This window comes from Balearica regulorum, chromosome 9 (genome assembly GCF_011004875.1).
Source record: "Balearica regulorum gibbericeps isolate bBalReg1 chromosome 9, bBalReg1.pri, whole genome shotgun sequence".
NCBI classification, from domain to species: domain Eukaryota; kingdom Metazoa; phylum Chordata; class Aves; order Gruiformes; family Gruidae; genus Balearica; species Balearica regulorum.
The window spans coordinates 15,281,070-15,308,844 of NC_046192.1; the positions used below are offsets into that span (position 1 = coordinate 15,281,070).

The 27,775-nt window shown below is 46.7% G+C and overlaps 1 protein-coding gene across 3 annotated transcripts in view; it reads left to right on the top strand.

The window, feature by feature from the left end:
* ATP13A5 (ATPase 13A5) overlaps nucleotides 1-26,814 on the top strand; it is a 33,627-nt gene extending 6,813 nt beyond the window's left edge. The window contains exons 6-30 of one of the 3 annotated variants that reach the window (XM_010309541.2): nucleotides 500-569; nucleotides 2,740-2,874; nucleotides 5,192-5,264; nucleotides 6,057-6,188; nucleotides 6,818-6,988; nucleotides 7,227-7,384; nucleotides 7,652-7,840; nucleotides 8,093-8,154; nucleotides 10,591-10,741; nucleotides 12,018-12,101; nucleotides 13,215-13,371; nucleotides 14,734-14,851; nucleotides 15,435-15,559; nucleotides 15,726-15,889; nucleotides 16,438-16,554; nucleotides 17,358-17,437; nucleotides 18,449-18,491; nucleotides 19,287-19,396; nucleotides 20,131-20,227; nucleotides 21,285-21,357; nucleotides 21,961-22,135; nucleotides 23,170-23,360; nucleotides 24,831-24,919; nucleotides 25,770-25,850; nucleotides 26,603-26,814. In XM_010309541.2, coding sequence (XP_010307843.2) covers nucleotides 500-569; nucleotides 2,740-2,874; nucleotides 5,192-5,264; nucleotides 6,057-6,188; nucleotides 6,818-6,988; nucleotides 7,227-7,384; nucleotides 7,652-7,840; nucleotides 8,093-8,154; nucleotides 10,591-10,741; nucleotides 12,018-12,101; nucleotides 13,215-13,371; nucleotides 14,734-14,851; nucleotides 15,435-15,559; nucleotides 15,726-15,889; nucleotides 16,438-16,554; nucleotides 17,358-17,437; nucleotides 18,449-18,491; nucleotides 19,287-19,396; nucleotides 20,131-20,227; nucleotides 21,285-21,357; nucleotides 21,961-22,135; nucleotides 23,170-23,360; nucleotides 24,831-24,919; nucleotides 25,770-25,850; nucleotides 26,603-26,803 — 3,046 coding nt within the window. In that variant the 3' untranslated portion in view covers nucleotides 26,804-26,814. Of the gene's footprint in view, nucleotides 1-499; nucleotides 570-2,739; nucleotides 2,875-5,191; nucleotides 5,265-6,056; nucleotides 6,189-6,817; nucleotides 6,989-7,226; nucleotides 7,385-7,651; nucleotides 7,841-8,092; nucleotides 8,155-10,590; nucleotides 10,742-12,017; nucleotides 12,102-13,214; nucleotides 13,372-14,733; nucleotides 14,852-15,434; nucleotides 15,560-15,725; nucleotides 15,890-16,437; nucleotides 16,555-17,357; nucleotides 17,438-18,448; nucleotides 18,492-19,286; nucleotides 19,397-20,130; nucleotides 20,228-21,284; nucleotides 21,358-21,960; nucleotides 22,136-23,169; nucleotides 23,361-24,830; nucleotides 24,920-25,769; nucleotides 25,851-26,602 lie in introns of those variants that run through there. The other 2 variants (XM_075761229.1, XM_075761231.1) reach the window with 2 other exon arrangements.
* Nucleotides 26,815-27,775: the final 961 nt, after the last annotated feature.

Below are 27,775 nucleotides of genomic sequence, written 5' to 3' on the forward strand. Positions count from 1 at the left end.
CTATTAGTTCTTCCTTCCAAATTCATGTCGGCTTCTTGCTACTCACTTTAGTAGTAAGGCAGTGCAAACTGTGTGGGTGACACTCAGAAAGGTGCAAAATCATTATCCTTTATCCTCTGAGCTCATTATCTTATCAGTGATGCCAGGCTAAGTCTGGGGAAAACCCCAATGGTTCCACATGGGATTCAGGGCACAGCAAGTCATGACTGGCTCCCTTTGCCATTTTCTCTTTCAAAGCCCTCTGGAAAGTTCATCACAGGGATTAGCAGCAAACATGATATTTTTGGCAAGAAAACATTAAAATTCCGCCTCTGTGCAAAGTCCTCTTGGATACAATAGCTTCCTGACAGGTTTACTTGTCCTGCTCAGCCATATGGTGCCATCAGGACTTACTTTTTAGATAAGTCTTAACGTTATTTGGGTGCGCAGTTTTCCGCATGAAGTCTTACCCTGCATGACTAAGCTATAACATGGGGAACTCTTCTCTACCTTCCTACAGGCAGCTGGCGTGTGGACCTAATGCCATTGAAGTTGAAATTCGTCCTATTTGGAAGTTACTTTTTAAAGAGGTCAGTAAGTCAGACTAGCACTAGGTGGGACAGGTATGAAGTTTTTTGAAAACTTCATCTGGGCACTCTGGGATGGGGTGATAGGCATAAGCCATAGAGAAAAGTTAGTGGACCTCCTTTTTGGCTATTAGTGCACATTTCTGGCAGAAGGTTGCAGGGAAGAATGTAAAATTAGGAGGATGCTTGGTGCTGCATACTTGTGACAGCTAAATGTTTCCCTTATGATGACTGTGTCTCTTCTTGGAGAGCAGTAGTGTGGAAGACTGATGTCATCCTCCTCTGCTGTTGGCCTTTATTCCTGACTGAACATCTCCTGTCAGCTAGGACATCTTGCCTCATGATTGAGCAGTGAGATGCAACTGCTAGGACTGACCACAGCCACATCAGTAACTACATCCTTTCATGTTGGCTCTTGATAATCATCTTCAGTGAAATTTAGTTGGTACAACTAAGGCACACTTGTTCTTCTTTATTAGCCTTGTGTCAGTAGTCCAAAGCATTAGAGAAATGCTGCTCCTGGGCTTGATTGTGGCCTTGACAGCAGTGTAAATTGTGAGTGTACTTTAGAACAGAGGAAAATGTTTGCAAAATTCCTATTTTATAATTGCTTTATTCACCTAGTAGCTTCCTTTTCTCTTATGACATAGACACAAGACAATTTTTTTCCTGCATGAATAAGGACACACTGCGAGACTGCTCTTCCTTTACAGAGAACAAATCAAACATGTCTTGTGGGTAAGAGGAGAGGCATCTATGGATGGCTACTTGCTGAATTTGCATATAGAAATGCTGGACATATATTTTGCCAACCTGTAAGCAGAGGCTTTGCATACAGGATATGCTGTCTTGTCATCTGTGTTCACTTTAGTGGACTATGGATGCTACATGGATGTCTTTCAAATGGAAAAGAGCTAGAATGCTGGGACTCCAAGCTAGTATGTGTCTGAACTTTAAGTGGAGTTTGTTTGAAACCCTACAAAATACACAAAAAGCTCCAGGGCTCCTGAAATTGGTTGGATTTGATGTTACCAACCTTTCAGTGCCCCCCGGAGATGGTTTTGAAGAGAACTCCAGTGTAGTACTCTAAAAAGTTTATTTAATTTGAACTTTGCACTTCCATCCAAGGCTGAAGCTTCATGTTTGAAACATTAATGGTGGTGCCTGGAGGCAGACTGGTCCTCATAAGCTTGTAGTATTTCAGTCCAGATACAGCTTCAGTGTCTGAAGCCTGGCACCCTGATTTAGTGTCTGTCTCTTTGTCCTAGTGAATGTTGAAGAAAGTATTAAATTTTCATTGAAGGACCAAATTTGTCAGATGAATAATTCATTTCAGTTCCAATCTTTATGCAGAAAACTCTTTCAGTGGCTATTTTAGTTATACCAGTTCTACAGAAAAGTCTGTCACTCCTTCAGACAAGCCAAGTGGTGGGCAAATCTCTGAAAAACTTAATCTGATTCTTTTGTTGTTAGATACCACAATAACCAAAACTATATTCTCAGACTTCAGTGGGGCTTGTGCCGTTTTAGCATAACACATTAGAGTGATGACTGGTATTGTATGGCTGACACAATGTAGAGTAGCTAAAAGTATGGAAGTTCAGGGGAAATCAAGCCTTCATTTTAGCTGTAGTTTAAGACTGATTACTGATGGCCCCACAGACCACTAGTTCTTCTTTACCATTTTTCCTTTTCCAAATAAATATCATATTCACAGAGACTTTCTTAAATCACAAAGTATTAAAGACTTTTATGGTAATTCAGTCTTTTTTCCACATTTGAGTAGTGTTTCCTATGTAGCAATTACTTAGCATCAGAAATGTTAAGTTCACCTTTGTTAGATGGCTGTGGCAGGAAATCAACTGACTTAAAGTCCCTTAAGGCTGACTTTAAGTTGCCAGCATAGTTGCTGCTGCATAGTAACTGGTTAGCAACAGCTGTTAATTACAAACACCATGAACTACGTGTAAGCTGGTAAGTTCAGAGCTGGAGGCTATTAATGCTCTAAAACAGCTATGAAAGAATCATGCCTTGGGATGACAAAGCAGCTCTTCAGATTGGTGTATAAGACTCCTGGAGGCTGTAATGAAATGTTGTCACCTCTTCCCACACTTGATCTCTCCTGACATGGGTTATGTCCCTCCTCTGATATGCATTACACTTGCATTTGCAGATTTTAAACCCCTTCTATGTCTTCCAAGCCTTCACCCTCACGCTGTGGCTGAGCCAAGGCTATGTTGAATATTCAGTGGCCATCATAATCCTGTCCATTGTTTCCGTTGGCTTAACTGTGTACGACCTCAGACAGGTGAGTCTGCTGCGCAGCCTGCCAGCTCCCCATCCCGCACACAATCCAGCTATTTCATCTATCACAGACACAAGTAGCAATTTGTGTGCTCTTTCTGGTTGTTTTTTGTTGCTGTGTATTCTGCTGTATTACTAGAGATTTATTTCTATAGAAGAGTTAAAAGGGTCATGCCTGGGTACTGAACTTCCCAAGAATTAAAGAAAATTGAAGTCTGATACCTGGGGTTTGTAGGACTTTATGAAGGTGGACTACACCATGAATTTGGTTCCTCCTGTCATTTCAGGAGGATTCACTCCTCTAAGGTTTGCTAAATGACAGGTCTTAACTGTGAAAAGAAACATGACTTTTTATTTCTCAAATTTGTTCAACGCTTCTGTTAAGGATACAGCTGCTTGGAAGAATTTTCTAATAGTCTCAGCTCATTCACTTTTTGACCTAAAGCACTCACCTGTGATAAACCTGAAGCCTTCAGCCTCTACGGCAAAGGCAAATAGGTTGAGCTGAGCCCTGCGCAATGTTTGCCTGCCATTGAGTATCCTCATGCACCCAGGGGAGGCTCCTGGTGCTTCCTGCTGGAATTGCAGAATGCTCTTGCTTGGAATTTGGAAAACATTTCTTTGATTTCTGAACCCACTTTAAATACCCAGGGAAGGCACGAATCACATGGAGAAAGGATATAATAAGGGAAAAAAGGGAAACTATGTGAATGAAAATACGGATGGGAAAGAGTGATAGGAACAGGAGTCTGGCAGGCAATGTTGTAGTTTCTCAGGTCTGGGTATTAGGTATCACATTCCTCTATTGTTAAGATTTAAAAGCAAAAATTGAACTGGGGATTCCTGACTCCTGGTAAATGTTTTGTTAATCTTCAGGAAAAATAAAAGCTTTAGAGGACAGCACTGAGAATTACAGTTCTTGCAGACAGCATGATGTGATTAGAGGTGGTGGCAGGGGTGAAGGGACAGCACCCTGGGGTGCACTGACCTGTTATGCTCATGTGCTGCTTCAGAGCCAGGAATGGCTCACATTGCCTCCAAATTCACTGCTAAAATCATCATTCCTGCACTGAATTACTGTGGAAGGGCAAGATTCAGCCCCTCAAAAGGTTTCTTGAGAAGGTAGTATAGCAAACAGCTCTGAAGTCCTGCCCAGGAGGAGGTGATCATTTGCCCTTCCAGGAGCCGGCTTTTGTTTGAATCAAATCTGCTTTTCCCTGGGCTGGCAGAGGCACACATCACATTCCCTGTGTAGGTCCCAGGTCCCCAGGCTTGTGGGACTTTGAGCAGTATGTGCTCACTGGTGCGCTGTGCTGACGTAGCACTCCTGCGCACCCTCTGCCCTGCCAAGGGAATGCTTTTATCGCTGCCTTCTTCCAGCCCTCACACTGGTCTCAGCAGGGCTTTGTGAATAGCTGGGGCTTTTGCCAGCACAGGTGTGTTGGCTGCTCATCACATTTTTATCTCAGACTAATATCTGTAGGATGACTAGCACTCCCATGTTGAACAAGCACTCACATCTCTTTCAGCGCACCTTTGTATTTAAAGTGTTGGTGTCCGTATTGTGAAACACAAAGAACAGATATGGTCTGCTCAGCTTTCTTTGGCAAGGCCAGTTTTATTGTGTGACTGATAATTTTGGCAGGAAGAATTACAATGTTTGGGGCCTCCGGATATTCTTCAGACTGGCTTGACGTCTTCACATGAACAATGCTAATGAAGAAATCCACACTTGGGGATTAGTTTTTTGCAATTGCAACTTTTAAATCAAGATAAGGCATTTTCTCTAATGGCCTTGCAATGACAGTTGACTTCATCGTCATCTCGGGATATGTAATTGTCTGAATTAGATTGCAAAAACTGGCAAAGCACAGACACTCAGATAAATTAGAATTTCTGTTTTTCTTCTTGCGTTGGCAGTTTGTAACGATAGCCTTTACTCGGTTGTCCTGTTGATAGCCTCCTAGCAAGGATAAAACTGTTGAGCACAAAGAAATCCTCTACTAAGGGACTGCAGATAGCAATGTTGCAGCTAAGGAGACTTACTCTGGCATGAAGCAGGAATACTTCCTCAAAGGTCAAGGGAGATACAGCAGCATGAATTGGAAGCAAACAGAAAATTAGGGGGCTCTGCCCATGACAGTTTGTTCTAGGTTAACTCGATGAACTCGCATCCTGACTTCTAACAAGCGATGCGAAACCTTGCCTGGATAACTCAGCAGAGTTCAGTTTCTGTGGTGCTAGCATGATTGCTGAATTGTAACCTACTGCTTCACTTGAGTATTGGTGTGTCAACACTGCAATTGCTTTCCCATCAACAGCAGTCTACCAAGCTGCATGACCTCGTTGAGGAACATAACAAAGTCAAGGTTACAGTCTGCATGAAGAGTGAAGGTGAGTCATCTGCATCTCATTTTCCTCACCAGCCTGTATAATTAACTACCATGTTGAAATGTATTTGGAATTGCACAGCTCCTGTTGATTTCTACAGCTGAAACGTGAAGGGCGAGCTGCAGGGAGAATGGGGCAGAGGGAGGTGAGCTGGGCAGGGCAATGAGAAGTGTGGGCACAGCCTATGTGGTGTGGTAATGATGCATCTGTATCATCATCTGTATCTGCGGCATCTGTAATGATACAGGTGAACCTAGTAATTTGCGTTGAGTCGTGAATGGCTTGGAAAATTTAATTTCACAAGCAACTAGATAACAACTCTGGCCTTCTGAGACCTGCTTCCCTGCTCTGCTATAGGCTATTTTCACAATCTTGTCAAGTAGCTTGTGAGTAATTTTCAAGGAGTCTAGATATATGGCTCCCACTGAGGTATGAGCTTTCTTTCCTGCATCTGTTCCTTGCCTGTAAAACAGGGGTTATAGCTATTTTTGCCTCCCAAAGATGTTGAGGTGGGCAATTGCTAGGGTATGGGAGATGTAAAGGCCTTGGCTAGGTTTTCTCGGTCAGTGTTTTATGGACACTAAGCAAATAAAACTGAAGACACCCACTTGGAGGGAGATGTTTAGACAAGGGGCGATCTTTGTGCTGTTGCTTTTCAGTCAGTATTATTTCTAAGCAGCGCTGGCCTTACATCATGCAGCATAGAAGTTTAGTGATGGTGTGTGTGCCTTGAGACTTTTCTTAATTACCCAGAGCTTGTGCACAAATAAAGTTCATTCTTGTGTTGTTCTACAGGTTGCAAAGAGCTGGAGTCTTGTTACTTAGTCCCTGGAGATGTGCTGCTTTTAGATGGAAAAAAGCTTGCTCTCCCATGTGATGCTGTCCTGATTGATGGAAGCTGCGTTGTGAATGAAGGGATGCTCACAGGTGCAGCCTTAGAGTTTGAAATGCAAAGGCCCTGTGCAGGTTCTCTGTCAGGGAGATGTCTCTATCTGTCCTGACAGCAAATTATTTACTATTTATTAGAATAATTTGCAGCAGGAGGAAAAACTGTGGCTTGAATAATTCACAGCTGTCTTGGGCTTTTGAACACTGCCATTGTGTAATATGCATTTCTTATCCACATTAAAAAACAAGTAGGATTAATATACTGTCAGGACCGGAAAGTGAAAATTCTCAAATAACACTGAATATGTATTTTTTTCAGTTTTTTGGATTCTGATCTTGCAGCAGTTCTGTTCAAGCAGGCAATGTCTGAGCTCCTGGGCCAGTGTTACACCTAAACATCAAGCCACCACTTGCCACCAAGGCATGAACTTGGTTTAGGGGCAAAATTTGACCCATGCTCCTTGATACAAAATGCTCGGAGAAACCATCTGATGTATTCTGAAACTAAAACTATGGTTGACCCCATAAAGCCACATGTGTTAAGTACATAAGCAAGCTAACTAGTCAGGCAACCTTAAGCACCTAAAGGGTGCTGCTGTTTTTTAATACGCAGAATCTGACAGAGCTTTAAATTCCCATGAAGTGAAGCTGCACGCTGTTGTTCTTAGGTGAAAGCATTCCAGTTACTAAAATGCCCTTACCCCTCACGGAGAGTCCAATGCCCTGGAAGACCCACAGCATGGAAGACTACCGGAGACACGTCCTCTTCTGTGGGACAGAAGTCATACAGACAAAGCCGACGGGCAGCGGGCCAGCGAGAGCCGTCGTGCTGCGGACTGGTATTTCTTTCTTTTCGTGTTTGGTAACTGGCAGAGGGAAAGCGGCAGCCCCAGGGGCTGGCAGAAGGGCTGGTTTCATTTTGCAGTTCAAGGCCAGCACAGGTCTGCTGTCCCTGAGAAGTGCTTGTTGCCACCTGATGGCTAAGGCTTGCGCAATGTTACGTGGCTTCGAACAGCGCCGACGAGGTACGCTGCCACTATGTCACATATGCAATATGTGGCATGTGTCTTCACGCAGGGTTCAATACAGCTAAAGGTGACTTGGTGAGATCCATCCTCTACCCCAAGCCAGTGAACTTCAAACTCTACAGAGATGCCTTCAAGTTCATCGTAGGCCTCTCTGTCATTGGTGTGTTTGGACTCATCTACACCGTGTGTGTGTTCGTGTCCCACAAGGTACGTACGAGGGATGCCTCCATGCTGCAGGCACCAGCTCTGAGCCCTCGGTCACTTAAGATCCTTGGAATATTGTTCACTTCTGTAGTCAAGTTTTTAGATGCCAGAAGTGGGGGTTGGACAGAACAAAGCAAAATAAATCTGTCATCCCCAGGGGCAGAGCTTGGACCCCCCCACCCTGAGCTTGGACCCCCCACCCTGAGTGGCAGCAGCAGAGGAGGGATGCTGTTCCCACCTCACCACCCCTGTTGTTCTCGCTGTTTGCAGAAGCCGGTGACAGACGTGGTGGCTATGGCCCTCCTCCTCCTCACCGTGGCTGTGCCTCCCACTATCCCTGCTGCCTTGACAACAGGCACTGTTTATGCCCAAAGGAGGCTGAAGAAAAAGAAGATTTTCTGCATCAGCCCACAGAGGATTAATATCTGCGGGCAGATCAACCTTGTTTGCTTTGACAAAGTAAGGCGCTTCCTGGGGCACTGAAAGATGCTGGGGGCTGGTAGGAGTGTGGGATTATTCTCCCACACACACCCCCCATCTACCCTGATCTAACCCCAGGGAAGAAACCTCTCCAGGTGCCCACGCAGCGGGGTCACGCTGTGGGCAGGAGGCTTTCCTTACCCTGCCCGGAGCCAGAGAGGGACATCTGGGGACATGGCAGGGCAAAGGGGTGGGCAATAGCAGAGTAACTAGATATTGATTTAAATTTAGACGGGCACTCTGACAGAAGATGGACTGGACTTGTGGGGCCTCATCCCTTCGGAGGGAAGCCGGTAAGGAAGGATTTCATTTAATGAAAAGTAATCTCCAGTGTGAATGTACTGCCCAAATGTCTGTGTAGGAGGGAGGCGGTTCCATAGGATGTGGAGAGACAGCAAATAGCATGCAGCAAGAGATGTTCGGATGTGCTTGGGGAGGCAGAGTGCAAAAGGTGTCCCTGCTCAGCTCCTTCCCTCTGAGAAGGGCATCTGGGTGCCTCTGTGGCAGGCATAGCCATAAAGGTCACTGCTAATTCAAGACAAACAGAAGTCAGCAGCAGCATGAGTGCTTTAATTACCCTGAGGGGATTTGGAGAATATGCACGGAGCTTTTCAATTATGTCATTCACAGCACATTTCAATAAATATTCTTAATCTAATCAATAAACCTTTCATCATTTCTGTTGAAATTAAGTGTTGCCAACTTTGGTGCCCATCAAATCTCACCTACCTTCTGTAAATGCTGTGAAAAAATCTGTGAGACCACAGATCACACCTGCAAAGCTCAGATGTCCTTAGGGAGTCCCTCAAATCCATAGCAGGCTCAATTCCAAGCCTAAAGACTACGGAAATCCTCAAGAAATAACCACTGTGTAAAGATTAAATTTGACTCTATTTAGAATTATACTATTCATATTACTATAATACAATAACAGGTTTCAGCTCTGCAGTGCCTGTTATACTGAACTCAAAATATTAATCTTTTTCAGGGGCCAGGACAAGTCACACACCCCATATCTACTCCCAGGTTTCATTAGTAGTTGTTAATATATCAGATACTTCAACACCACAGAGATAATCATCCTGTAATGAATGAAAGGCTGAATTCATTGTGAGAGCAGAAAAACCACATTCCCAGTACTTCCTCAAAGGACAGAGAGAAAATTACTATCAGATGCAAATTAATGAGAAGAGATTAATAAGTGTCAGCCAATAAAACACTCTTCCAGTGGGACCAAACCGCAGGCACGTGGTACAATCTCTTCTTGCCCCCCCGCCAGCGCAGCAGGGAGGCCACACGGAATCGGTGCACGTGGAACAGGCTTGGAGCCCACCGAAGGCAGAAAGCTTATGGTAGTGGCCGAGTGATTTCCACCAAGGTAGCCTTGCAAGTAGTGTCTGGTCACATGAGCAGCAGAACAAAACTGGATCCATGTATCAGAATAATAAAAAAACTTCTGTAAGGTATCAAAACATAAGTGTGTCTGCAGGGGTGTCTAATCTGCACCCAACTGGGAACCAGTGCCAGTGGCTTGCCAAAACACAAGGAGGAGCTATTGCTGTCTGCACTGATCTCATTAGCCTATTTGCATAATCACTCTTTGTTAAATGCTCACATTTTTTAACATATTATAAGACTAGCTGTCAGCTAAGCTGAATACTGAGAGGCAATGACAGCAAAGGAATTTCATTCAACTTACAAAATATCCTATTGTACATTAAATAAGATGTAAATGTTTGTTGGTTTTATGTGGTATTTGGCAGTTTCACGGTGTCTCTCAAGTATTAATTAATCAATAAGCCAATTATGACCAGGCTGAGAACAAGGTATAATTTGCTGGAAACAGAACAGACTTGGATAGCCCAGAGGGACAACAGGTCCTGGATTCATCGTTCCTTGTAACAGAGCTGCGAGCTGTCACGCTGCTCACTTCCAGATGCATTTCACTGCACCTGAGTCAGTAATAGGGGATGCTAGTGGTGATCAAAGGTAAATAAAATCTATTTAAATCTCTTCTTAATATGCCAGCCTGGATGGTAATGGGCTGTGCTGTGGTCTGGCAGACACAGCTTGTCAGCCAGCCAGTTTCTTAGAGGGGAAGAATGCGTGTGTGAGAAGAGAGGACTCTGAGAAAAAACTTCCCATTTTTAAAACTAAGGTATGAGTGACAAGCATGTCATTCTGTGGACATCTGTGGCTATGCAGCTGTAAAATCTACAGCTAGAAGTGAAGGTCAGGCTCCTCGTGGCTCTCCCATGTCGCTCCCAGGGGTGCTGAGAATGGCCTGACGGCGCTTATCTACCCTGGTGGGTGCACGGCACTAGCCCAGGAAGATGCACCCCCTTTCCATACTGCAGCTTCACAATTCTTCTCCTCAACTTCTTTGAGATCCCTGTTGCAAGTTGTTTACTCTGATAGTGTATTCTCTGCTTTGTCTAATACCAAACAGCAATTGCCAAGCAGGACTCCTGTGCCAGCCCTCTGAGTGTTTTACTGTCTCAGTTACTTTGCATCAAGTTGAACTTGTGCCAATTAATTCTTAGGTACTTTTTAGCCTCCTGAATGCATCCAACCTGTTATCAGAGGGAGGGGTAGGATGGTGTTTGGTTGCAGTTATTGGGCTCAGCTCCACTGAATGCAGCAGAGCAGCACCTGCGTGCACTAGCTGAGGACTTGTGTCTCTGCATCCCTCTTATAAGCGGTCCCACTAACCTTCTGCTTTTAATCAGGTTTCAGAAAATCCATAAGTTCCCATCCAGCACTCCTCTGCCCTGGGGACCTGTGTGCGGAGCCATGGCGAGCTGTCATTCACTGGTGGTTTTGAATAAGAAGATTCAGGGAGATCCGCTGGACCTGAAAATGTTTGAGGGTACCCACTGGGTAATGTGGCTCGCACGCTCTGCGTACATCTAAAGCACAGGCACCCCCGACGCAGCCCATGGGGTTTACTCACAAGTCAAGCTCAAATACATGCCTGTAGGGGAAACTCCTTTGCAGTCCTGGTCATAACAGCTGGAATTTGCTCTGTTATTTCTACTAACTTCATGACAGATTTGCAGCACTCTGGCTGCTTTTTCATAGTCCAGCAATCATTTTCCTTGGGGCTGCCTGCGTTTGCTCTCTTAATTTGATTTGGAAACACTGGAGTGTAAGGAAGCAGAGGGGGTTGCTGCTTGCTGGAAGCAGATGATCAGACAACGCCGTTGGCCATGTGGCACAGAGAGCGCAAGTCAGCCGAGGAAACGCACAGGCAGGTTTTTGCACCTTTATGCTAAAGGTTGTTATCCCCGATTAGCAAAGGGACATCCTGTGGAGAAACCAAGGCTGGAGCCTCCAGCTGAGAGAACAGCAAGTCTCAGAGAGCCCTGGGGAGTGGTGAGAGACTGAGCCTCGGGGCTCAACCGCAGGGATGGAGACTCGGTTGGATGAGAGCAGGATGGGAGGAGGCAAGGGGCTGCTCCTCTCCCTGCCGCATCCTAGCCTGGAGGGGTTCTGGGTCTCCGCGGTTAACTGCCTCATCATCTTTTCTCCTTCAGCCTTTTGCTCAAGAGAGATTAATCACTAAGTGAACCAGATGGCAGCTCTTTCAGCGGCGCTGCGGGGAGGCACCGGGCTGGTGCTCGCTCCTGTGGAAGAGCAGGCAGCAGCGGAGCCGCATGGCAGGGGAAGGGGACTATGAGGGTGAATGAGCCTTGGCAGCACGTACAGTAACAGAGCTGGAGGACTAAAAGCATCCTACACTGAAAGTTACCACCCTGTTTCTGCGCAGAACATCAGTGAGGGAGTCTTTTAAAAGCAGGAGACTAAAAGATAAAATCAGCTAGATAAAGATAATATTTCTTTTTTCCTTCATCATTGATATCACTTTAAATTTATGTGGAGCTTGTGTCTAGAGAAACCACAAAATTTGACACAGGTTTTCACTCTCATCAAACGAAAAGATGCAAGGCCATGTAGGTTTCTGATAAGGACAAGGCTGCAGGGAAGCTGTCATTGATGATGGATAGGAAGCCCTATTAGATCATAACAAAATACTTCCGCAACTGGATGCCAACAGTAAGGGGGAAACATGCTGCCATGTGCTGCTGCTCCTGCTTTAACAGACAGGTGTGAAGCCAAAAAAAAAGTATCAGAAATAATGCTTTTCCTTGTACAGGAGGTAGAAGACTCCAGTGCCGCTCAGGATGGGGCTGGTGCTCCCAACATCTGTGTCATTAGACCGGGGCCGAAGGCCAGCAGTGTAAGTCCAGTTCTTTCTGAGAATGAATATTCTGTGTTTTCAACCTGCAGCAAGTGCAAACCCCTAGCACACGCACTATTCCTGTACCTGGGCTAGCAGCTGCAAAATGCCTTTCAACCACTCTTGATGCTGTGTTCATCTTCCCCAGAACAGATCCACTAAGAGTGTAGCAAAAAGAAAATTATGATTAAAATAGAGATGCTGGTCCTGAAATGGCATCTAAAACATTTTATGGGCCTAAAAGCCCCTCATTTCCAACTCTACTATTTGCACTAATAAAAGGTACAGACTTCTCTGAGTTCTCACCCTGGAAAGCTGCTGGCAAAATGAAACTACACATTCAGTTTAAGTGAAAATGAATGCAGAGAAACCATGTACATGGAATAAATGTCTAAAGCATGAGTTCATCTCCAGGAAGAGGCAATGTGAGTGAGGATAAGGCACCACATCGAGAAACACAGACGTGGGTCCGAGAGTCCTGCTGGTTGTGGTCGTGTAACTCCACTAACAGATTTATCAGCCTCACCCCAAAGCACAGTGGTGTTTGCTTCACCCTTCCTCTTAAAAGGCCCCTCAGGAAGCTCTGTGTTTTGACAGTTGAAAATGGTTACGTTTCTAGTCCAAATGTCAACCCAGCCAGCTTCTTCCCAGTGGAAGGAGTGTGATTTCTGCTAGCAATACCAGGAAGAGAGTGCTGTGGCAACAAGGAAATCAGTCTTGTTTCTAGGATTGCTCTGTTCACATGGCAATGTCACTGTAACTCATCAAGTTTCAGTTTCCAGGACTGTAGATACAGGAATATTACATTAATATGTGGTTATTAAGAGAAAGACTAGGACACAGCCTGGAAAACAAGTTAAATATTAAGAAAAACACTGAGATTCCTGGGAAGTATGCTGGAAAGACAGAGTTGTTGAGACCGTGGTTCCTAAGCTTGCAATCAGTGATCTGATCCCATAGCCAGAAGGCAGCAAAAGTGAAACAGTCTCCTATTAATAATTAATCACCTTAGCAAGAAAGACTCAAATGAGCTCAAGTTCAGAATGGATTTGCTTTGTGTAATCAATGACTTAGATAGATAACATGACATCTTGCTTTCCTGACCTCTTCCAGGCTCCTGTGGAAGGAATAGCAGTTCTACATCAATTCCCATTTTCTTCTGGGCTGCAGAGGATGTCTGTTGTTTCCCAGAAAATCGGAGAGGAACAGTACGACCTGTACATGAAAGGAGCACCAGAAATAGTGTCCAACTTTTGCAGACAAGATACTGGTATAGAACTGGGAAAAGGCAACTTTACAGTGTTTATTTGGACTTAATCCAAACCAGAGCTTATGTTGGGGCTGAAATCCTAGAAGGATTTCCACTGGCCACACTGCAACTGCATGTGTGTAACTCTTCCCAGAAACAAGCCTTGGGCTTGTTAAAAGTCATTAGTTACTACTACAAACAAGTTTTCGTTGTTTGTTTATAAGTTAAAGATGCACACAGCCCAACAGCCAGTGAGATGCACAGCCTGAGGTTCAGCCGCTATACACCCCTGAGCTGACGATATAGTGCATAAATAATGTTGATATCTCAAAGTACCCAGACATAGGGTAATTGCATGTGTCACAGCAAGTGTGTTGTGCTGTACAAGTTCTTAAATTTCCTCCTAATTTATTGCCCTGTAAATTCAGCATTGAGTTACTAAACTCAGCTTGCAAAGGCTTTCAATCTCAGCAATGGAAAACTTGCTGTGGCCATGCAAATTACTGTTATTAAGGATAATTGGTATTAACACTTGAGCCAAGACTTCTGTCCTCTCTCTGCAAGTAAACATAGGCGCTTCTTTTTTATATGTGAACAATATCGTAGGCTTGTACTCAAATTTGTCTGCAAACTTGAAACTCAGGTCACATTCACTGAATACTTCAAAAGGATGCCAAGCAAACACAGTACCTGTGGCTCTGTGGTTTGTTATGTCACACGGCACTGACATGAAAACAGTGCTGAGGGACAATGGAAAGAGTGAGTTTAGAACCCCCTAAGATCTAATGACACAAACCTCCAAACAAATCAACATCAGTAAGAAAGATGTCTTCAAAATTATGTTGCACTTTCTCAGGTTTCTAAATAGCTCCTCTTATCCTGTCTTGATTGTTTCTATATTGATTACAGCTTAATGAATAATTAGGTACTGCACTGAAAAGCTGTGATTGCAGTACATAGTGAGTACAAAATACTGCAAAGTTAAAAGGAACTCTTTGCTTTTTGAGTCTCAGGAATGATCAGAGAATTGAAAGATTAGGATCCGGGAGAATTCTTGCATTAAGGTATAAACATAAAACCCATTTCCACTCAGCATGTATGCAGTAAAGTTTAGGACAGAATTATGAAGTCAGTGATTTGTCCTCTGCCCAGTAATTCATCTTGTCTACCTGCACCTTAATGTGTATTTTAAAAGTATGTAAGAGAGGCGTAGACCACTTATCTGAACAGTTAGTAACAGCCTTGGTACAAAACAGCTGACTTCTATGAGAGACCACGGTGCCTAAGGCTATAAATCGGTTTAAAGGACAGGCATTTAACCCTAGAAAAGCAATCGGCAAGGATGGAATATTCTAACCATGAAAGTTTTTTTCCTATAAACAGCCCCAGCTAATTTCTTAAAGGAGCTGAAGACATACACAAGCCAAGGCTTCAGAGTCATTGCCCTGGCCCATAAAGTGCTAAACCTGGGAAAGGATGTAGATGTGAGCAACCTAGAGAGGTAAGGCGTGCTGATGAGCTGCTGGTATCGCTGTTTTGGGGTTGCTTTCCTATCTGCTTGTTACGACCTGCCCTGACCCAAACCTTCCCCTCCTCTCCTGCCAAAGGAGACCTGTTGGGAAGCTGTACCATTAACACCTTCCAGCAGATGCTGATTACACTGTTAATTGCCTGCTTTATTACTGCTCTGGCAAGGCTCACAGAGCTGAATTTCAGAATCTGTTATCAAAGGGTAATGAAAGCTGGTTGTTGTTCTATATAGCAATGGATTAGGACTGCAATAGGAATTCTGTATGCCGTAATCCGTGAGTTTCAGCCAGTCAGTTCCTGCAAATCCCTGCCCCTCTCCCTGCACACGCATCTCTGCTGCATTGTTCCTTCCTCGAGGCAGCAATGTAGTGGAACAGCAGCTTCACCAAAGCTGCAGAAATGTTAGTGCTTTTTGAGCACTGCTTGTCTCGAACTCGTAGCAGTTGTGTTTCCCACCGAGCATGGCTTTCCCATTGAACAAAAACCCCGGGGAGAGTCTCGCTCTCTGTGCCACGCACAGGAAACAGCACGTGTGTTTCTGTCCTTGCTCCAAGAGAGGAGGCAGAGTCAGGGCTGGTGTTCCTGGGCCTCCTGGTGATGGAGAACCGCCTGAAGCAGGAGACGATGCCTGTGCTACGAGAGCTGGCTGCTGCCCGCATCCGGAGCGTCATGGTCACAGGTAAACCCATCTGTGGCTCCTTCTGTGGCCGTGCCGGCTGCCGTGGCACGCAACAGGAGAGAGATTCGCTCCTCCAGCATCCTCCATTGCACGTCCATGGTCTCCACCCGGGCTGCCACCGTGCTACAGCAGATGTGAGGAGCCTGCCTCTCCACTATCCTTGCAGGGGACAACTTGCAGACAGCTGTCACGGTGGCCAGGAACGCAGGTATGATTCACGCGGGCAGCAAAGTCGTCCTCATCGAAGCGAATGAACCGGAGGGCTCCGCTCCAGCTTCCATTGCCTGGCGATTGGCAGAAGACTGCAAAGCAAACACAGCTGCTCCCTGTGTAAGCACAGCCAGGGATGGTTGCTTTCAAGTGCCAGGGGGAATTAACAAAGCTTTTAACATCTAATAACTGGCTCCTTGCTGGGGATTTGGAAGTGGCTCTGAGGAACAGAGGAAACCTGGGGGCCAGTTTGTATCTACCCTGGGGTACGTGGAGGTGTGGTACGGACCATGCACCTGTCGGGGAGAAGTAATTAATCCAGCGGCTCTTTGCTCAGGACAACGCGTGAAATAACTACACGAATAACTGAAAAGGTTTTGCAGAGGCAGTGGCCACTTCAATCACACTTGAAATGTGCAGAATCAATGTAATTATATGTAGTTGTCTGAGTGACTATTTGCTGGGCCAAACTTCAGTGTCTAAGCTAGCATCCTGTGGCTAACAGGGATTAGTTACACGTGGAAAGTTCGAAAATCAAGTACTGCTAGGCGTAAAGTTTTACAAAAGGATGCTGCGGAAGGCTGTGTCCCTGGTGGGAGGCTGATGAGGTGGAAGTGAAATGGTATGTTACAGCCTCAGTCTGAGAATAAATGCTGTCTTATTTCTAGGAGGTATGTGCTAATACTGAGGAAAAGATCACCTTGGAAGGAGAAAACTACCATTTTGCAATGAATGGAAAGTCCTATCAGGTTATTATAAAGCACTTCTACAGCTTGCTGCCAAAAGTAAGTTCAGAGGAAACAAAGCACCTGCCCTCCCTGTTTTATTAAGTGGTACTGGTGTTCCAGCTGGAGAAAGGTGTTTTTCTGTCGGTAGCTGTAACGTTGTCACTTCTCATTTTGACAACTCCGGGCAGCCTCCCACCGTGCCTCAGGTTTAACCTGAACAGCTTGCTTTCAGCATCTTCTAAGACCTCAGATGACAAGGGTGGCTGTGGTGCTGCGAGCAGCTGCGCAGTGGAGTTACTCCATGGTCACCTTCTCAATTTCAGTTTAATTAAAAACATCAACCCCATTCCCATGTGCCACTACCATAGCTGGCAATGACCTCTGCTCAGCAGGGGCATCAGGAACATGAAACACCCACACCTAGCAGCAGAAATTTCAAGTCCTGCCACCCAGACCATAAAATAGCTGGTGCTGGGACAGATTTTTGGATTTTATACTCTCTGGGCAGATTTTCAGGTAGGAGAAACCTCAGGCTGAGCAGTGTTATTGCTGCTGTCATCAACCTTCTGTTCTGCACTTGGGAAACACTTGCCCCACCTTGCTGCTCTAAAGGCTGCTGTAGAGCACGTGGTGCTCACTGGCTTCCCAGCACCTCCGGCAGGACAGGAGAGGCAGAAAACAGGGCAGGATGAATCTGATGTTAGCGCAAACCCAAATCCTAAGGGTAGAAAAACCATGGTAGGGTTTGGGAGATGGGATTAGAGGGTTTTATGAATGTGTGAAGGAGGCCTGATCCTGCCTGGGTGGAGTGATGGAGGCAAAAATGCCTGCCCAAGGCAGCCCATTGCTCTTTCTTGCAGATGCTGGTGAACGCAACTGTCTTTGCTAGGATGTCTCCTGGCCAGAAGTCCAGCCTCATTGAAGAGTTTCAGAAACTCAAGTAAGGTTCACTTTTGTTTTCTTCTCGAACCAAACCAATAAGAAGTTTTCTTGAAAGTGTAATTGTCCCAGCTAGCGCTGCTCCCGGCCCATCTTTCTGACCCTCCCTTGCTCCACACGAAACCTCTGTTCGCATCCTTTGTGGTCGCCTTCCTCCCAGTTCCCCTGCAGGGATCCCTCTGCATCTGAAGCGCCCGCACCCCTCGTGCAGACTTAGCCACTGTTTCTCACTGGTGCAGTACACAGAAGGCAGCATTAAATGAGGCTGAGATTAAAAATACAGAGTCAGACCCCCATGTATACAAATAGCCCCCCACCCCCAGCAACTCCCGCATGGCTGCTGGTGCTGTCCTGGCTGCAGCTTTAGCAAAGCTGAAAACAACCTGATGCACTTGGGAGTTTGACCCCAAAGATGTTCCTTCAGGTCCCCCAAAGGAATGTTTCCTCCCGAACAGGACTCACGCTAACTATGGATATTGCTTGCCACGCATAAACAAGATGCGATACCTTTCTGAAAAAGAAACAGTTAATTATTGGTTATGAGGTGCTTCCTCTCGGGATGAAGTTCCCTATCCTCTCAGAGCGTCCTCACGTGTGGCAGTTTGGGAGCTGCTGTATTATTTCAGCAATTCCTTTGCATCTACAAAGACAGTCGAGGAGAAAATGCTGGTAGAAGCCAAGCTGCAGTCGCAGGAGCTGCTGCAAACGTGCACACACTGCTCCCTTTCCATGGCTCCTGGTACCAGAGGGAAAACACTGTCTGGAATAAAGTGGCAGTGTTCTCTTTCTCATTACAGCATCTTTCAAAACTTAATCCTCATTTTTCTCTGTGTACTCTGCCCCAACCTCTCCCCATACACAACTTGTCCTCTGGAAACAGCCACTGCCTTCTCCAGGGCCAACATGAGGCCCCTGCTCTGATGGACCCCAAAGTGCTAAGCCAGCTGGTGCTCCCCCACGGGATCAAACAGGTACATGAAAGACTTATGTGTTTTCCTTCTTCCTCCACCAGTTACTACGTGGGTATGTGTGGTGATGGTGCCAACGACTGCGGGGTACGTACGTTCCTGTTAAATTTCATCTCTTTCAACCTAAGGAGGGCTGTGACAAGAGGCTGCCCAACACCACTTGTCACTAGCATTTCCCGAGTTAACCCATGGGTACGCTCGGTCAGTGTGGCACTAAAATACAACCTACACGCTTTTTTTTTTTTTTCCATACTAACATACATGATAACAGAGAATTACTGTTTTGATTTCTCCTACCCCGCTCCCCCGAAACAGGGCAAGGGACTTTCTTACACATTTGTTCAGGGTCTCAGCCATAAAAATAATTATTATATTATTTGTTGTTATAATAAATGTTATCATGATATAGTTTTATAATAATGCATGAGCTTGCTTTGTAAAAGTTGTCCGTAGCCTACACCTGAGCACTAAACCAGAGGTGACAAGGCCAGGTGACAGGGAGCTCATAAGACAGCCATAAAAGAAATATGATGGGGAGGTTGAAAGGAATAGAAAGAGGATGAAATGGTAATTTAAATACTTTAGGAGACTGTTGAACAAAAGAGGTACGCACAAACTCCAGCGTGGGAAACAGCATACAGGGTAGTTCAAAGGATTGTAAATAGGTATAATGGGACTAAATGAACAAAAGAAATATTTAAGCTCCAGGGAAGGGAAGATATCTGGAAAATGAGATCAGCTGGGCCACAGAATAGAGGAAGATCAATTACAAAGGAGACTTGAAGCAAAACTTGTAAAGCACCAGTAAACGTACTGCTCAGGGCGGGAGGGGAGGATGGGTGGGTGGATGTCTCTCCATCCTCTGACTCCCATGGATTTCAGGCTTTGAAAACAGCCCATGCAGGGATATCGCTGTCAGAGCAGGAGGCATCCGTGGCCTCGCCCTTCACCTCCCAAATCCCCAACATCCAGTGTGTGCCGGAGCTGATCAGGTGAGTGTGCTGGGTGCTGCCCTGGCGCAGTCATTGGACGCTGCTGCCTGCTCTGAGCTCAGTCTCGGGGCCGTCAGTGGGAACGCACTGCTCTCAAAGATGCTGATAAACTTAATTCCTCAGCAACTATAGAAAATATAGCACAAGGGGTTTTGAATTGCTTTTGATCCTCAGATTCCAGTGCTGTCAGGTTTTTTGTGGTTTTTAGGAGAGCATTGCCCATGGTGGCTGATATTTTTTGAACAGGTATAGGAGTAGAGTCACATGAAAGGGCAGCTATAGGTATAACAGTCACCACAGAATAGATTTGCTTGTCATTACTTTAAAATACTGATATCCGTATGCTGCACGCAGCCACAGAGCAGCCAGCAATAATGCCTTTTAACCAAATGTATGTGAAGACAATTACCTGTTTGTGTAGAAATGGGTTTGATTCCCAAAACTGTTGAGCAAAATACTAATGCAAAAGCAACAGCAGCTTAAGCCAGGTATTAAAATTGTAGCTGCAGAATAAAAACAAGGAAACAAAATGCTACAGGTGAAGGGTAGTTAAATGGCTCTGCAGTATCTTAAGGCCAAAATACTTGTCTATGGAATTTTAACTTTTCTATTCTTTTTAGAGATCCTAAACAAAAGGAGTTGCCCTCCTGAGACACAGAAAACATCTGTAGCACTAAAGCCAACAGTACTGTAGCTGTAAGGGGGGGGTTAGCTTTGTTTTGTGTTTTGAGCAGGGAAGGTCGAGCTGCTTTGGTTGCTTCCTTCGCTGTGGTTAAATACCTGACCCTTTACGGCCTGATTCAGTTTGTCGGCACTGCTCTGCTGTTTTGGGTAAGTGTTTCACACCCATCTTTTATCAGTACGCTGTGCTCACTGTAGGTTTTTATCTTTAGTGGTATTACTCAGCAGGGAAGAAAAGGCATACAGGGCTTCAAGGAATAATAAAGATGTGAAAAGCTGGATCATTAATGGCAGGGGGTAGATTGGTTGCAGGGACCCCCAGAATCAGGAAAAAAGCCCAGTGATAAAACTTCATCTTCCAAAGAAGAAAGGGATTAGAAGGGAGGTGAGTCCTGCCCGGCTGGGTGGTGGAGGCTCAGGAGCAGGACTTGCTGTAAAACGGGGGCTTTGGGAGAGCAGCAGCCTCTCTCTGCTGGAAAAATAGCTCGAAAAAGAAGTGAGCGTCTCAGGCAGAGGAAGGAGGGTAGTTAAGGAAGAATTACCATTGTGTATCATCACCAGTATGTGATGAATCCTCTAAAATTTTAATCCATTAGAAGAAAAACAGCAAAGGAAATTCATGTGTGGATTTACTTTGGGCACCTCTTTTGCCTGAGTCCATGCACATCTTCTGTGCACAGTCCACAGAGGCTGAAGGGCAGAACGCAAAGCGAGCTGCTGTGAATCCACGGGGTACAGCCGAGGCTTGGTAGCGAACAGGGAGCGCTGGTAGGTCCCCACACGAAGAGAGCTTCCCCAGCCACTAGTTTGGGCACATCAACTTTGTCCATGTCCCCATTACCCAAAGACATTTCAAACCTGGCACTAAGTGAAACTCTGGCTGTCATTGCTGTTATTGTGAGCTGGGAGTGTGTGACCTGATGTAAGTGGTCCAAGAGGCATTCTGAGGGAGGAAGGGTGGAAAAACATTCAAATGCCACATTCAGATGTTGGGTCACCCACAAGTGCTGTGAATTAGTAAGAGGTTCAGGGGCACCCGGCTGACAGCTGGCAAGCTGGGCTTGCTAGTCCTCATGGGGTTGCATCAGGGCCATGAGGCTGCTGTTGCTGGCGTGACATTGCTCTGAAATAGCATCAGATGGTACAGTTTGTGTCGTCAAAGTTGTCATCGGTTCTCAGGTGGCGCTGCCTTTGGTTTTTGTTCCAGCAATTGCAGATCTTTGGGAATCACCAGTACTTGATACAAGACGTCATCATTACCCTTCTGGTTTGCCTAACAAGTAAGCAGCTCGGGGAAGCCAGCAGTGTTTGTTTGAGAGCCTGACTGTAAATAGTTGAGTTCATTTCCCAATAAAAACTAAAATGAGAAGCCAAGTTCTGCTGTAAGTAACATCATACCCATTGATGCTAGACCAATTCATAGGGCCCAGAGTGTGGGATTTGGCTCATAGTCCTTGGCAAACACAGCTGCAGAGCTCTGTATGCAACCAACAGGGTTTGGATGTGAGACTCGACTGGAAGGGGAGCAGTTGCTCTGGTGACTGCTAGTGGGACTCAGATGGTGTAACTTCAGCTCCTGGGTCTCCCAAGTGTTCTTGGTGTGAGACCAGTACAGCTCTTAGACACCCATGGAGATCCCCGTGGATGGGATGATATTCCCCATCTTTTCTGTGTGTTTTCCTGAGTGGGGGGATTCAGAGAAGGTTCAGATGGAAAATAGTGGAGATCAAAGCCATTTCTTGCCTGCTTATTTGGGCCAGGCTTTGCAGCTTTCATCTGTGATGAGCGGACGGGGGTCTGTGTGCGGCTCTGCCCAGCAAATGCAGAGGGATGCTGGTGGGCTGGGCTGCCATGGACTGCAAATGCCTCTGGTTTCTCTCCAGTGAGCTTGACTGAAGCCTATCCAAAGCTGGCACCTTATCGCCCTCCTGGCCAGCTCCTCTCTCCTCCCTTGCTGCTCTCTGTCACCCTCAACGTGTTCTTTACCATAATAATGCAAACCTGTGGCTTCCTTCTGGTGAAGCAGCAGCCCTGGTACGTAGCGCTGGCCACCCAGAGGTAAGTCCCTCTTTTTGTCTCTGATCCCCAGCTTGCAGATCACGTTGCTGCTGTGTGCTGGGGACACTCCAGCCTCGCCGTGGCCTGCAGCCGGGCACGCTGCAGGACCCCAGTGGGATATTTCCTCCTCCCCACCCCCCCCGCAAACTGTGTGTATACTCAGCAGAGTGTTGCCAAGACAAAATTAAGTTGCTGCAGATGCCACACAGAGATCTAAAGAGCCAACCTGAGGGCTAACACACGTGTTTTCCAAACGCTGCCTCTGAAGCTCGCGTGGTGCTGCCCATCTGGAAATGCGGGGGAAGTGGCGATGCCCGTGCCACGGAGCTGCAGCAGGCACCCATCCCCAGCCTGGCCGGGTGGTGCTGGGGCAGTGGCTTGGGGTGCCCGCGGGGACCACCGGCCTCCCTCCGCTCCCCTTAGCTGCTCTCTCCAGGGATCTGGCCGCACAGCTCCTCCAGGAAATTAAACAGCCGAGGGCCAGGGTTTTGTGGAAGCCAACCTGGCTTAAAAAGTGATTGCAAGTTCAGAAGCCGTCTTGTTTTCCGTGTAAAAAGTCTCTCTCCATATTCCAGAGCCAAATTGTATATTTGATATTGTGTATATTTAAATGACAAGCATATCATCACATGGAAATGACCCGGTAGGGCAGGAGGCGCAGGGAGGCGTTTCGGTGCGGATGCTCCGAGATGCTGGGGCTCCGCAGCGGCCACTTCCCTTCTACTGCACGGGCATCACAGGGCAAGCGTGCCGGAGTGGTGTGCAGGCAGCTGGGGCACACGTCTTCACAGCTGTGTCTCTTAAACACTGCTGTCATTGCCTACCTGAGAGCTGAGATTTTGGCTCAAACCAGAAAATTAAGCTGAGTTTTCTGGGGGTTTTGTTTTGTTTTGTTTTTAAACACGTGTTTTTTGCTCCTGTGGGGTGATATGTGGTTGTTATAGTAGGCTGGGTTGGAAAGAAGAGGGAATTGCTGTTTACAGCTCACTGATGCTGGAGAGAGCAGGAACAAAATGCTGGGTGTTACCTTACAGACATTGCTCTCCAGGGAACCAGACCGTGTCCCCCACCAGCCCAGAGGGAAACAGTTCCAGCAGCGGTGCCCAGATTACTGTCCTCAGTTACGAAGACACTACGCTGTGGCCACTGTTTTCTATCAACTGCATCATTGTGGCCTTCGTCTTTTCCAAGGGAAAGCCCTTCCGGAAGCCCATCTACACCAACTGTAAGTAGAGCTGGTGTACTATGTGCTCTGCAGACTCCTGCTCCTGCCTCAAAACAGTCGTGCCAGGAGAGGCTGCGGGGGAAGGGATGCCGTGGATTTTTCTGTACCCACGCCAGTTACTGGCATGTAAAATAATTGTCGGTGTATGTGAGCTCCTACTTCTCCATTTCAAAAAAGCTCAACGAGCACTGCTTATGTTAGCTTCTTCCTTGAGATAAGAGGCAGCAGAGCTGAAAAAGGAGACTGCATCTTGGTTTGGAAAATACATGCTTTCCAGAAGATGATGTGCTGGATTTAGCACAGTACTGTCTAATATTGTGAACACAGAGCATATGAGGATCAGATGTATTTGTTTCGAAATATACACATCAGAAAGAGTTCCTCTGAGATTCCCAGTCTTGCCTTGCCTGACTTCCATTCCTAGGGATGAGGGAGAAAAGCCTGTGATAATATCACTGTTAAAATCCTCTCAATAACCTTTTTTTTTTCTGTTTGCGTTTTGCAGAAATGATTTAGCCCTTCTAGCCATTGGTTGACTGAGGGCAGGACTTTGCTTAATCTTAGCAGAGTTGATTTTGTTATTTATTATGTTAAAAGGCAGGTCCCAAACCCTTTTCACAGAGCATTGATCACCTGCAGAAGACAGGTGAGACCAGAAAGAAGCTGCCCTGCAAGCAGCCAGGCTGAGAAAGGGACAGAGGACTCTATCAGCTGAGAAATCTGCACATGCTTCTCTGTAGTTGATCTCTGTTTGGGGACAATCCGTAGGAGGAAGCTAAGGGCAATTGCCTTGTTTTTGCCACCCCCTCAGCCCTGGCCCCCCTACTCCCTGGCAGTAAGAAAGTTGCCAGGAGGCTGTTGGGAGCTGTTGATCCAATTTACCAGCCAGTTTTAAGATGTTCATCTCCTGGTAATTGCCAGGAGTTTGGCACCTCCAGACCTCTAAGCCATGTGCATCACTCCGTGTCCTCCTGCTCCTTTGGAAGAGGATACAGAGTCAAACTCTTTGTGTGGAAGGCATAGGTATAGCCCACCTTTGCACCCTGTCTATTGCAGAAGCTCCTGGCCCTCCCTGGGAGGGCAGCCCATGAGAACAAGCAGCCTCCGCTGCTGCCTGCGGTCCAGGTGTATGGCTGAGCACGTGGAGGAGCGAGTGCACGGGAAGGGGTGCTGGTGTGGCTCACAGCAATGCTCTTTCAAGGCAGTTTTCTGTGGTTGCATAGGAATCAGAACGTGCCAAATCACTTGTGCAAGAAAAACCAGTGTAGGTGGTGAGCTTTGCAACAGGCTGCTGGGGAGTGGCTCCTCCAGTTTCAATTCTACAGCTTTTCTTGTAGGGGAAAAAAAAAAAAAAAAGAAAGGCATTTTACATGATGGCAGTTTTACAGCATTAGCATTTGGAGCTCCTGTCAGCATATTTGCAGAGTTTGGTCACCAACCCAAGGGCCACAAATGCTCTTCTTTCCCTAGATGTATTTTCAGTCCTCCTGGCTCTCCAGCTTGCGATCTGCCTCTTCCTCTTTTTCGCCGACATTGATGCTGTGTACAGTGGTATGCAGGTAAGCGCGAACGGAACGTGCATCTCCTTTTCATGCTACATATTTTGCTGGCCCTTTACCTAAGCATACAGAGCAGAAGCTACAGCTACAGTCATCTTGGAAATGAATTTGCTGATCTGATGCTGACTGGGCAACCCTTTCAAACTTCTCTAACATCCTTCTGACAACGGCTTGATTAATGAGGTAGTCCTTGTCTCCTCTAAAGACTGGGTGGCAACAGGGAGAAGAAAAAGTGCTTAGAGCTTGCCGAGCTTTTCTTCTTAACAGAAAAGCACAATAGGGTGGATTGTGGTTTTGCATGTCAGAGGAGGCTTGTTGGCCAGAAAAATGAGAGGGCAGGGATTGCTGCTGCCCCTGCTGCTTCCTGGAGCAGGATGAGCTCAGGCAGGGCCGGGCGCTCAGCCAGGGCACAGCGCAGGCAGCTGCCTCCAGCTGTGCTGCCCAATGTCAGGAATGGCCGAGCCCTGCGGCTCGCCCCCAGTCATCCTGCATGGGATGGATTCGGGTGGAAGCCCGTCATTAGGGCAAGCGTACACAGAGGGAGAGGAGCTGCACGCGGTGTGTTAGCTGCAGCTCCCCAGAAAGTATTTGGGCACCAGATCCCGCCCCAGGCGCCTGATCTGCAGGTTTCAGCAGTAGCTTAAGTAGCTGAGTTAGGCAGCTCTGTGCTGTGGGGAATCTGGCATCGAACCTTCCAAGATCTGTGTGACAAGGAATTACTGTCACTTCCTACTGCCTCCTCCATGCTTGCCACTGGGAAAATGTTAGTCAGCCTCTCAAATCATTAGGAACAGATGCAAATCTTGGCAAGGCATTTAAACCTAATTGCTGTTCGTGTCTTTTCCAACAGTTTCTTTGCACTCCTGTGATCTGGAGAGTTTATGTTTTACTGATGCTCTTGGTCACCTTTTGCATATCATTTTTTATGGAGGTGAGTGCATTTGTTTACCGTCTGTTCCCTGGGGTGGACAGGGGCAGTGTCTGGTCAGGTTTTCAACCCCCATTTGCAGCCACACTATCCTCTTGCATGAGCATAAACCCTCCGAATTTTCTTTTTCCCTTAAGACTCAATGTGTGTCAGTCAAATCCATTTTATGTGGTCCCAGAGATGATTAAGACCCCATCTCTTAAGCCTCCAGAGAGGGAGTGAGCTGAAGTGCCGCTGCCTGGGAGGACCCCGCTGCCCTGGCTTCCAGGGGAGCAGACTGCACCATGGGTCAGGTGCTTGGCGGTGATTTTAAAACCACCACTTCCCTCTTGCCCTACAATCGACCAGGCCAGAGACTGTGCTGGCTTGTGCAGTTGGATATTGCAGTAATGACTAAGCCCTAAAGCTTTTTGTGAGTCAAGGCTGGTGGCATCCAGCTCCAGGTATTGTTCCCTGCAAGGAGCAGCAGTGCCCAGTCATCCCACAGCCCCAGGAGGAAAAACATGCCCCTCGATTATCCCCTGCAGCTAAACAGCCTGAGATCAGCGTTGTCCTGATGTAACTGAGCAGAGCCTTCCTGTAGATGAGGACGGTGGCATCTGGCAGTCGTGTTACCGAAGGGGAAGCACACAGCCGCCCACGCTGGGCTCCCCGTGGGGCTCAGGGTTTGCACGTGTGGCTTTTGTCCCCGAGCAGTCCTCCCTCCCCGTGAAGGGCAGCAGCACTTACTGACCCTGTGCCATGTCACTCCGCAGGACGTTATCTTGCAGAACAAGCGCCTCTGGCTGCTGATTAAAGCCTGGTCTGGGTACCAGTCGAAGAGCCAGTATCGAAAGTGGCAGAGGATGCTGCAGAGAGATCCCAGCTGGCCTCCCATAAACACAAAGGACTTTGCAGCAAAAAGCACGGATGAGACTTACATTAACCCCACCTACGAACACAGTGAAGGGGACTAGGTAAGACAGCAGCTGGGCAGCTTCCCTGGCTTGCACCGAACAGCCTGGGCTTTCATTCTTCCATGTGCACCAGATTCAGACGTTTGAAATCCCTGCACAAACCCACCCATTCAGGGGCAGGCTGGGCCCGTGCTGGCTGTGCCACAGAGCACAGGCAAGGACTATTTTCTCAGCTGCTGGTAACGAAACAGCTGACTCTACTCCATGGCAACAGGAGATCTCAGACCCTGCCAACATGTCCTACAGAGGCTCAAAAATACTGAATACAGCAAAGCGATGGCTTCTGCTGCTCCATGCCACACTTTCACTCCATGTTTCAGCCACTGCTCCACCAAATCCTGTCAATGCACCCACCAGGCTTTATGGAAAGGCAGTCCAAAATAAGTGACCCAATCTTGACTGCCCAGGGGACTATGTGTACAATTGTGAAATCCTGAGTTAAATTAAATACTGCAGCTTCCAAGAATTACAAGAAAGTTCTCCAGATGAAGTAATTCCAGTTTTCTTGCATCCTTGAGTAAATTACAGATGTGAGAGGGCACACGGGCTGTCCTTGCCTGGCTCTCCCTTGCCAGCTCTTGCAGACATAATGCTCTGAGTACAGGAAAGGTTAAAGCTCACAGATTGCCCTAAGCCCAGGCTGGAAAGGCTGGCGAGGATATGCACCGCTTAAGCTTGTAAAGGCAGAGGACAGCACAGCTGCTACAGGCACACGTGACACCCCCCCCCAACTCACGCTCTGCCCCTGCCAGGTTTGGTGTCACAGGGCAGAAAGCAGGGCTAAGCCTTGGCTTCTTGCTTTAACCAGGTCGTGCAAGAAGCAGGGGTTTCAATGTGCTCTGGCACGCAGCTGCTGGACAGGTACAAGAAGCTGAGCCCCTCACTTACTTGTTCTTTCACCTTCAAGTTGTTCGACCACCTACTTAGTTTTAGCCATGAAAGAATTTTTCATTACATTTGCAGGAAGCAAAA